The sequence below is a fragment of the Gossypium hirsutum genome, chromosome D01, assembly GCF_007990345.1.
Source record: "Gossypium hirsutum isolate 1008001.06 chromosome D01, Gossypium_hirsutum_v2.1, whole genome shotgun sequence".
Taxonomy (NCBI): Eukaryota; Viridiplantae; Streptophyta; class Magnoliopsida; order Malvales; family Malvaceae; genus Gossypium; species Gossypium hirsutum.
In genome coordinates this window covers 25,219,565-25,231,701 of record NC_053437.1, presented here as the reverse complement: position 1 = coordinate 25,231,701, position 12,137 = coordinate 25,219,565, and the positions used below count along the sequence as shown (strand labels likewise).

The 12,137-nt window shown below is 33.6% G+C and overlaps 1 protein-coding gene across 1 annotated transcript; it reads left to right on the top strand.

The window, feature by feature from the left end:
* Positions 1-982: 982 nt before the first annotated feature.
* LOC107921354 (purine permease 3) lies at positions 983-2,672 on the top strand. Its single transcript, XM_016851224.2, has 2 exons — positions 983-1,799; positions 2,100-2,672. The coding sequence occupies exons 1-2, from the start codon at positions 1,074-1,076 to the stop codon at positions 2,448-2,450; spliced, it is 1,077 nt and encodes a 358-aa protein (XP_016706713.1). The 5' UTR covers positions 983-1,073; the 3' UTR covers positions 2,451-2,672.
* The last annotated feature ends 9,465 nt before the right edge of the window (positions 2,673-12,137 follow it).

Below are 12,137 nucleotides of genomic sequence, written 5' to 3'. Positions count from 1 at the left end.
ATTTTGTAATGTCATTTTGGACTTACCATTAAACTCTTTAAAATCAACTTGATAGAGTCTTCAATATCAAAGGAATCAATAGATATCTTCTTATTGTAATCTTCTTTACAAATTAAATCTCTTCAAATAAAGAAATTCTATTCCATTGAAAGTCTTCAAAATATTCTTACTTAACTTGATTTTCTCCACAATTTGACTTTATTAATGAACTGTTAAAAAACTTGAAAGATGTGCTTTTAAAGAGTATATCAATTTTGATAAATAAATAAAAAAAATAAAAAAAAGACAATCAAACATGACATGGTATTTTAGCTTGCCAGATGCAAACTAAATTGCGATTCCAATTGCATCTAGCCCATGTAACTTGTACTAAAAGAGCTGATCATGAAATTCTTTATAAAAGGGAAGATCAACCATAGAGAGATGTGAATTGTGAGCATCTGTACACTAAGAAAAAGAGCTTTCTTATTTGGTTTGTTTAAAATTTACATTGATATTTGGAGAGGAGGTTTTACAGCCTTTGGGAGGAACGCTTTCTGAAGTGCAAAGGGATCTTGCAAGTATCACAACATGGAGACGGTAGTAACCGTATGAGGTTCTAGATTGACTAAATTTTCATCAATGGTTGTTTATTCTTGAATGGCGGATTGATTCTGGCCTAACCCTATAAATGGATATATTCATCAAACTAGGTAAACAATGTGTTTCTTGTGTTTCAAGTTTCATGAAATTTTCTCGAAATATTATTCACGGAATTACAACACCGTTAGTAACTCTACATTTCATTAACGATTCACTCAAAACATTGACCAACCGACGATAATCAATTTTAAAATATATATATAAATTGAAAACAGAAAAAAAAATCAAAAGAATTGAAAATTAAAACCGAACCGGAGGGACCAACCTGTCAGATTCGGGTTGTTTTCACCTCCCTACAAATAATTTATCTATGCTGTTGTCACACGCTTCGAAACAAACTTGCTTTCATATTATACATTTATACTATAATTACAGTCTGGACTCTCGACACACACAAAGGAGAAGCTCCATATTTTCTCTGCAATTAATTCATGGAGGTCGTCAAGGAATCTGAACCAAACACTACCACCATGAGAAAAGCTCTGCTAGTAATAAACTGCATCATCCTTTCTATAGGTAACTGTGCAGGTCCACTTATGATGCGCCTTTACTTCATCCATGGTGGGAAACGAGTCTGGTTCTCGAGCTGGCTCGAGACGGGTGGTTGGCCCATCATCCTTTTCCCAATCGCTTGTGCTCACTTTTACCGTTCCAGGACCCAACCCAGTTCAGAAAACAAGCTTTTCTTCATGAAACCACACTTGTTCATTGCTGCCGCCGTCATTGGAATCCTCACTGGCCTTGATGACTACCTCTACGCTTATGGGGTCGCACGCCTTCCAGTTTCAACCTCATCTTTAATCATTGCCTCGCAGTTGGCTTTCACCGCAGGGTTTGCTTTCGTTTTGGTGAAGCAAAAGTTCACTTCTTATTCCATAAACGCCGTGTTTCTGTTAACGATCGGATCAGGCGTTTTAGCAATGCATACCAGCAGCGACCGTCCTGCGAATGAGTCAAACAGGGAATACGTTTTGGGATTTCTGATGACCGTCGGTGCATCGGCTTTGTATGGGTTTATTTTGCCTTTGGTGGAGTTAACTTACAAGAAAGCAAAGCAAGAAATCAGCTACGCACTTGTGATGGAGATTCAGATGGTGATGTGTTTGTTTGCTACTGGTGTTTGCACCATTGGCATGCTGGTTAACAACGATTTCAAGGTTCCTTTTTTGTCTCTTTCAATCTTAAACTCTTGCCGGCCTACGTATATTCCATTTCCATCAAATGAAAAATGAAATTTATTACTATTACTATAAACATAGTTTAATTGATTTCTAATTCTTGAGATATGTAAGTTACAACTTTCTTTCAACGGGTCTGTTTCTGTTTCCTGTTTATCGAAAAGATTAAAAGCTAAGATATAATCCAAACCAAAGCCACTTTCATAAAGTAGCTGCTTTATAATTCTATTCTAAAGCGGAGAGAGAAATAACCATTAATTTACGGGTTCTATTTTGCAGGTAATTCCAAGGGAAGCAAGGGAATACGAGCTCGGGGAAACAAAGTATTACATAGTCGCGATTTGCAGTGCAATGATATGGCAATGTTTCTTCTTAGGAGCAATAGGAGTCATCTTTTGTGCTTCATCTTTGTTATCAGGAATCATAATTGCTGTTTTATTACCCGTAACTGAGATTCTGGCCGTAATTTTCTACAACGAAAGTTTTCATGCGGAGAAAGGTGTTGCGCTTGCACTCTCTCTTTGGGGCTTCCTTTCTTACTTCTACGGTGAGATTAAGCAATCCAAGGAAAACAAACCAGCTCTTGAAACCGAGATGGCTTCTGTTCCCAATCGACAGGAAAGTGTGTAAAATATGGTAGATCCATCCGCCCGAGCCCACCACTTCGGACTACTTCCATCTTCGGCTGCCTAAGAGTTTACGCCAAAATTGCTCGAAACATTTATCCTAGTTACTTAAGTGAGAAATTAGTCAATTAATTATCTTTACGTATGAACATGTAAGAGTTCGGTTCCCTACGATTTCAGGGCTTTAAACATTATATGGCAACTATTAATACTATTATCTTTTCAATTTTTCTTCATTTCCGAATTTAACAAAAAAATACGTCATCATCGCGTCATGCATGCCCTTTTTTCTCAATGTAGGAGTATATAAAATATAATACATTTATTTCATACAAATAAGCTATCGATCGATACAAATACGCGAAGACATATAGGTCCCATTCACCCAAAAATACATAGACTGAAAAATATTTTCTGACGTATGCAGCGCTATCAAATGTTTTGATTTAGGGACTTTAAAATTTATAAAAAATTTAAATTAATAAAAACAAAATTATACTTTGATCCTCTTAAAATTAATAAAAAGTTGATTTAATCTTTCAAAAATTATAAATATATAAATATTAAAATAGTGAAATTATATTTTTACTATCGTAAAAATATAAAATTTCATTTCGGCACCTTAAAAATATTTTCTAATTCAACGTAATCTCAATTGCCATCGGTTTGGGGCGTAAACTTATAAAATAAATAATACAACACAAATAAGAGTGAAAGTAAATTAGGAGTCTGATTTTATATTTTACTGTTTTATTAAAAAAATAAGTAAATTAGATTATATATATTAGTTCAAAGAATAAATTGAAATTTTTATTAAAAATTTTATTTATTTAAATTGTTAAAAATTAATTTTTATATATTAAAATAAGATATATGTAACACGTCATATATGTCATTGTATTTTTTTTTTCATCCAGTGAAATTTTTATAAAACAGCCATTTGTTAACTACCTATGAGCGAAAACGTAAATTTCATGCATTGTTCTATGAGATACCCAAAAATAGTTTCATTTATCCATTATGGATCAATATATTATGAGTAATATACATAAAAATATTATTTAAATCAAATACAAAACATTTACATCATCAAATTCAAGAATAGCTTTCGGGTAGTTTTCTCTTTCATCTTTCCTTTTTTACGTCATTTCATAGCAATCTTTGAATCCGATTCTATAACTAAGCTTCTTCGTTTCCACCCTTTTTTTTTTCTTTTTAATGATAGAGCGACGTGAAGTTGGCTCTCTCCACCACAATTTTCTGAAATTCCTTCACCATTAAAATCTTTCAAATGTTTTATCAGACCTATCTTACAATTTTTTTTACTTGAAAAGATTCATACTCGATATGCATTGACCCCACTAACAAGAATTATTTTGCGGATTATTATTATATATAGAAAATTCTAACATCTTATTTGTCACTGAAAATAATAACATTTGGTACAAAACAACGTGTTAGAATTTTTCTTTTATCAATTTAAACTTAAAAATCACGAAAAGAGGAGAGAGAGAGACAGGATGTATACGAAGTTTTCTTCACCTGTTTTTTCAATTTAAGGTTAAAAAGTTAGATGCTTGCTTCCAATTTGTAAATGTCATTAATTTTTTTCCTTTCTAAAATTAAACGGAAATGCTATATCTTTCAACTTAAGAATTTATATATACATATACATATATGTATATGAGGTTTACATTTAATAATATGACATGATTTTAGTGTCAGTTTGTTTATTTTTTGTTGGGCTCCCTTTTTGTTGACTGATATATTCACACACGAGGTTTATATGTAGTTGTTATTTATTGTTCTTATATTTTATTCTTTAAAAAGAATACATGATCCGGGTAAGTGTATAAATTTATAGTCTTTATCAAATATAAATACAAAAATTAATTATTTCTTTAATATATTGATAATTTATAAATAGGTAAAGTGTTGGGAAAATTAGTTTTGAAAACCAATTTTGTTACACAATAAAAATTTTAAAATTTTCATAAAATCAAGTCCTTGTTTTGTTATCTATGATAATAAAAGTATCTCCCCAATTGAATTTGATACACGACATATTAGTCTTTCAATCTGTTTGCTCATTTTCATTAGACTAAGGACATGATCAGGTTCGTCTACTAATATAAGTTGTCTTTTTGTATTAAGATCCGACAACATAATACCGTTTAGTATTAGTTAAACATTAGACAACCAATGAGCAACATTTGCTTCTAATTTCTTTTGCGTGCAAAAACCACATGAGGAAAATTATACAAAGTATTAATGCAATTTATGAATAATTTTATTAACTAATCTATTCAAAAAAATCATAAGTGTACTTACACGAAAATACTACACTTAGGGCACCAGATCTAACAATCTCTCTCTTGCCCTAGTGAAGTAGATGAGTCATGTTTCAGATTCCTATGCCCTCCATATGTTTGCCGAAGAGCTCTCTAGCTAGTAGAGTCTTGGTAAAACAAATCCCCAGAGTTTGTCCTTAAATGTGAGTTTTGACTACATCCACTATTTTGTCAAATGCTACCATCTCCCTTATGATACATGACCTGCTGTCAAATGTAGTAGTCAATTCAGTTCAATTCCGCACTTAAGGAGTTTGTTTTCTAAGCAATTTAGGAATTTAATTTACGTTTATAGTATTTAGGCCTTAGGATTAAAAGTTAATAAAAATAAGTGTTTTTAACACATTTTGCAGGTGATGTGACCCAATAGGACAACACAGGCCTTAGGTTGTGCTAATTGGTTTAATTGAATGTGTAAGATGGAGATATAAACACCCAATTAACGTGGAAACAAGGGATGAGTGATGCACAAGCTTCTCGAGATGTCAAAGCACCAAACAATTGACTAAGGCTGGAATCGGGTGTCGTGTCGTTCCATAGCCTTATTATGGTGCAACAGATATCGACACCTTGCCCAAGTAATTCGAGGATATTTTCATCCGTGCAACTAAACTTATACAAATTCCTAGGACATGCCGAAGACTGAATTTAGGCAACCAACACTTTTATAAATAAGACATTAGGGGTTAAATGTAATCAAGTCATCCTATATGCCTTTAAAAACCCTCGTTATTTAGAATTAGTTTTAGTTCATTTTCTTTTTGGTTTTTAAATACTCTCTTGTTTTTCTTCTTGAATGAGTTTTGGTTCAAGGGCCTTTTTATTTAATTAAAGTATTCGGTTTATATTTTTCTTTGCACTTGTTTTATTTCATTATTCCAATCGAGAGATTTACTACTTTCTTCCCCATTTGATACTCAATCCATAATTATTAAAAACTCTTTTCTTCTCTAAATCGATCGTGTTTCTTACATGTTTAATTCAATCGAAGTTGAGATTATGAATAACATAAGTGGCTAAATCCCTTAGGGGAGGTTAATGAGTGGATGGGGATGTGACTTACGAAGGATTTAGGATTTCTCGAGATGGATTAGTTTGTATAAATTATGTGTTCCTAAACTGTGAGGGTTAACAACCCTAATAAGTTATCATAGGGTAGACGAGATCAGAAGATAAAATCGAACCGAGTAAATCGTAATTTATCTTGGTTAGGAAAGTGATGTCAAGAGATAAGCGAGTATCAACCAATCGATTAAGTTAACTATATCTGAAAGGTAATAATTGCTTAATCGATGAATAACCCACTCTAAAACCCCAATCCAAAGTTAGTTGCAAACAGTGAAGTGAGTTAATCTTCATGATTGGTTTATCAGTTTAATTCATTTTTTTCTCTTTATTTATTTATTTACTTTTGTCAATTATTTTTAATTCACTTAATCTATTTTATGGTCCATCGTAATATAAGAATTAACTATTACTACTTAGACTTAGAATTATAAAAAGTATTTTTAATATTTGCTCCATTCTCTCTTGGGTACGACCCTCGAAATACTTTTGACATTTCACTATACAACTATATTATAATTTGACCCGTGCACTTGAGCACATCATCATTCTCAGTTCTTATATTTGTGGTGTTATATTTATTCTATAAACGATAAGTCATTTATAGGCGATTAAGTTCTTGGTACCATTGTCGGGAAGGTTTCAACAATAAATTTGAAAATAAATTTTTACAATTAATAAGTAAGAACGTTAGGACTTATAGATGTGATTTTAACATTTTTATTTATTTTATTGTCAGTAGATTTAGACTATTATGGCAAGTCAAATGGGAAAAACTATCTTCGACACAAATTAACTAAAACCGAGCATGGTTATCAACTATTATTCAGTTTAACGATGACTCAACCATGGAAATGATGGCTTTTGTTAGACGGTTTGAACAAATATGCAACATAGTGAGTTAAGTCAGAGTTTAAGAAGAGGCAATCAAATTATTGTTGATCTCTTTTGCTCTGGAAGGCTAGATCTGAGAATGGTTAGAAGTTTTACCTCTAGGGACTATTACAACATGGGAAGAGTTTGTGCAATGGTTCTTGCACAGGATCATACCCATGCTTGTACGTTTAAAGATAAATGAGGAACTCTTGCAATTCAAACAAAGCCTCTTTGAAACACTCGGTCAAGCATGGGATAGATTCAAAACAGATGTACAAAAAGCATTAGGGGGATCAACGCAGTTATTCAATTACATCATTTTTATGCAGGATTAGATCATGAGAGAAAAGAGTAACTTGACGTAATGGTTGGAGGAAGTGTTTGGTCGAAAACTACTCAAGAAATTGCTATGCTTCTTGAAATAGTGGGCAACAACAAGTATACTTGGAGCAAAATTAGAAAAGTAGAAATAATAGCTCGAATTGATGACGCGAACATGGATAAGGAAGAAGAAAGAGTAGGACAATGGAGTGACGATGAAGACTCTACTTCAGATGTCGAAGAGATTTTGAAAGATGGATTTTTTAATAAACTCTTCGAGAAGCAGTTAGAACACATCTATCAATTGGATTGGAAAAAACAACATAAGGAACCTCTGCGCCAGTCAAAAACCTTCTAGCCAAGATGATTTTGTTAGTTGTCAAAACCCCAGTGTTGGAAGTAAAACCTCTTCCCGCACATTTAAAATACAAACATTTATGTGATAACAATACTTTACCAATAATCATTGCAGCAGGCTTATCGAGAGAGCAAAAGAAAGTTATTTTTGGTGTACTCAGAGCTCATAAGAAAGCTATTGGGTGGACCATTGCCGACGTTAAAAGAATCAATCCAATATTATGCTAGCATAAAATAATATTGGACGAAAGAAAAAAGCCAATGGTCAATGCTCAGTTGCGTCTTAATCCATCAATGAATAAGGTGGTCAAGAAGAAGTTAATGAAGTCGTTAGACTCTGGCACTGTCTACCCTATTTCCAATAGAGAATATGTCAGTCCAACAGAATGTGTTCCAAAAAAATGTGGAATGACGATGGTAAGGAATGAGAAGAATGAGTTGATCCCTATTTGGATAGTTACAGGATGACGAGTATGTGTCAATTATAGGAAATTAAACGACACAACAAAAAAAGATCACTTCCCATTACCATTTATAGACCAATTACTTGACTGATTGGCTGGAAAGGAATACTATTGTTGGGATACCATCAAATTCCTATTCATCCAGATGATTAGGGAAAAAATTATGTTTACATGCCCATTCGAAACATATGCCTTCAGAAGGAAGTAGTTTAGATTATGTAACGCTCTAGCTACGATTATGTGATGTATGATTGTAATTTTTGCTAACATGCTAGAATATGGGTTAGATATATTCATGGATGATTTTTCTCTTTTTGGAGACTCCTTCAAGGAATGTTTACACAACCTCAAATGGGTTTTAAAAAGATGTGAATAAACTAATTTGGTGCTTAACTAGGAAAAATGTCATTTCATGGTGAAAGAAAGGATTATTCTCGGGCATCAAATTTCAAAGAAAGGTCTAAAAGTCGACAAGGCTAAAATCAAAGTAATAAAAAAGCTAACACACCCAAAAAACATTCACAGAGTGAAAAATTTCTTAAGACACATTGGCTTCTTCAGACAAGTCAGAAAAGATTTCGCAAAAGTCTCGAAACCATTAAGCTACTTGCTTCAGAAATATGTTCCTTTCGATGTCAACAAAAAATGCAATAAATCTTTCAATGTTCTAAAACAAAAATTAGTTTCAGCACCCATTATAGTCAACCCTAATTAGGCACGACCTTTTGTGATTACATGTGATGCGAGCAATCAGACAATTGGAGCAGTCTTAGGACAAGATAGAGACAAGGTTTTCCACGCCATTCATTACATAAGACACTTAGTCCAGCCCAATGCAATTACACTACCACAAAGGAAAGAAAATGCTAGAAGTTGTATTTGTATGTGAGAAATTCAAACCGTATCTAATGGAAAACTGATTTTATGTTTATATGGATCACTCAGCATTAAAGTACGGAATGAAGAACAAGGAAACAAAAGCAAGACTAATGAGATGGGTGTTGCTCCTTCAAGAATTTGATTTATCGATTCTGGATAGAATCAGGAATAAAGATTCAAGTGGTAGACCACCTGTCAATATTAGAATTAGAATATGAAGGAAAAAATAAAATGGAAATAAACAAGAACTTCATTGATGAGAAGCTATTCCAACTCAAGACAAGCTTGATAACACCTTGGTATGCAGACATTGTAAATTACTTAGCCTAAGGTATCTTCTCGGTGGATGCAACATATGTGCAGAAAAAGAAGATTAAATATAAAGCTAGAAAAGAAACATGGGAATAACCATGTGTTTTCTGACAATGTGCTGATTAGTTAATCCGATGTTATGTAGCTAAAGAAGAGGTTGAAGACATTCTAATGGGGTGCCACACATCCCCTTATTGGGGCCACTTCAGAAGTAAGAGAATAACACAAAAGGTATTACAATTCGGATTCTATTGGCCTACTATAAACAAAGACATCTATGAATTTTTGCAAAGATGTGACAGATGCCAAAGAACAGAGAACATTTTGAGAATGGATCAGATGTCATAAAAAGGGATTTTAGAAGTGGAGACCTTTGACTTCTTGGGCATAGATTTCATGGGATCACTTCCTAGTTCCTTTGGAAACCAATAAATTATTCTTACAGTAGATTATGTCCTAAAACGGGTGACAGCACTAGAAAGAACATAGGTTTTCCCCTACTTATTGGTTAACTTATTCCCATTTAGTTATCCTTAGCATACATTTTAACATTTTTTGTTTAGTAAATTGCATTTTATAACTCGTTGAATCCTAGTCTATTTTCACCTTAATTTTTCTATCTTATTGCATTAATGTTGCTGCATGAGTTAATTCCAAATTGCGTACAGAATTATCGCCGCATCTGACAAATGTTTGCAATGTCGCTACATGGGTTAATTCCAGATTGCGTTCAGAATTGTTACCGTACCTGATAGCTGTCCGGATAAGAACCAAGATTATGTGAGCTATCCAGTCTGGTATAACTAACTTGTACAAACAAGGACAGAATAATTTTAGGGAAAGGACACTTGTACTATGGGGTAGGACATAAAAGGTGGACATGAGAATAAAAAGGGATCTCTTTTGGGTATTGGCTCTCCATCATCATCTTTATCATCCGACCTTGGAGCTTACGGCCATGGTAGCTTAAACCTCTCACGGGTGAGCCAACATGAAAACCAAATGCAGATTAGCTCCTGATGAGAAGACATAAGTGCGCGACAAGAGGGAATAGAGAGATTCAGTCGAGCTGTCTAGGGATAGCATTCTCCACTCGATTCTTTCTTATTTCTTTCTGAATGCTGGTGATTACTCTCTGGTTTCTAATTGTATAGAAGTATTGATGAATTCTTGGTGAAAATTTATCTTATTTAATCTTACTTTTATTTTATAATCTTAGGGTTTGAATGTTTTTTAACACGGAAGTGTTATTACAGTCACTGACACTGGAAAGTGTAGTGATAGTTTGAGCCAACAAGCATTATAACGAAAGTTGAGTAAGGACTAGAGGAATTTAGTCCACTTGTTCTTAATAGTGCCATACTGCCATCATCAGAAGGTGAGGTTAATATGCATGGTTAAGTCTGAGATTGAATAGAGGAGTAACGCTGAGTAATATATACATTGAATTTTATTGCATCGACAATCACCTATACTTTTATACCTTGTGAGCACTTAGTATTCTGCTGAAGATTCATATTGGGGGTCCCAGTTTACTATTATCATATTTTATTTTATTATTCTCAAGTTATTGTATTGACAACTATCCTCACAATTTATCTCGTCATTATCTAGTTATTGCACCGACATTAATAGGTAAAAGACTACCATCCCTGTGGAATTGATATCCGACAGATTCACATCTATCTACTGTACTCACATCGACATTGCACGCTTGCACATTATTGCTGTGATGTTAAACAGCCGGTCAAGTTTTTGGCACCATTGCCGGGGATGGTGTCTGTTTGATGTTTAGTTTTGTTTTTGTGTGTTTTGCACTTTATTTTTCTTATATAATATTTAGTATTCACTAACTATTTCTTTTTCTGTGTTGCTATTTCTTTAACTTTATTTTATGTGTTTTATGACCTGAAGAAATTCAAACTTTCTTAACACTTTTGATCCAGAAATTGAAAGGACTGTTCGAAATAGACTTCAAGAACAAAGAAATATAGCTCTACCAGGGAACAATGCAGCCATACCCCCGCTGCAACAGTAAAATGTTAATAACCCATTGTTGCCTTAAGATGCTCGCATACAAAATAGGACTATACGAGATTTTTTAGTACCTATCTTGGATGATTTGCAACCAAGAGTTGTTAGGCTAACAATCCAAGCTGGGAATTTCTAACTCAAGCCAGTAAGGTTTCAAATGCTTAATTCTAATGCACAATATGTTGGATTGCCACATGAAGATGCAAGAGAGCATCTTAAACACTTTTTATTGATCTGTGCTTCCTTTAGTCAGCAAGGCATTCCTAATGCTGCCTTAAAGATGCACTTATTTCCTTATTCCTTACAAGAAAGAGCACGTACTTGGTTTTTTGAACTACCTACTGGATCAATTACTTCTTTAGATGCACTAGTAATACAGTTTTTTGTGATTTAACCCACCGACAATGGATGCTCGTCTTCGAAATTATATTATTGCTTCTCATCAGTTGGATGATCAAAATCTTCACACCATATGAAAACGTTATAAAGCTGTACTCTGACATTATCCTATACACGACATTTAACCAGAAATGCAAATTGAAATTTTTTATAATGGTTTGAATTCACATACAAGAAATCTTGTCAACGCATCAGCCAATGGACCTCTATTGGATTGTACTTATAATGATGCTGTGAGAATTCTTGAGAGAATTGCTTAGAATGATTATCAATACCCTATCTTCAGAGTTGTACAAGAAAAAACTACTCCAGGAGTTACTGAATTGGATGTATTAATCGCACTAAGTGCTCAAGTTTCTTCTCTCATAAACATCATGAAAAATATGTAAGGGACAAGTGGCGTTGCCCCTATACAAGTCGCTTAGCAAGTTGATGTTCTTACCTTTTTTTTGTGAGATTTGCAGTGACAACCACAGCTATGAAGATTGTCCACAACTATGAAGATTGTCCACAACATGCAGAGAATGTTTGTTATATTAGTAACATTCGCAACAATTCTTATGGAAATTTTTACAACATCTCTGCACGCAACCAACCGTTTTGGGGAACTCAGAATGTTGGACAAAATGCTGC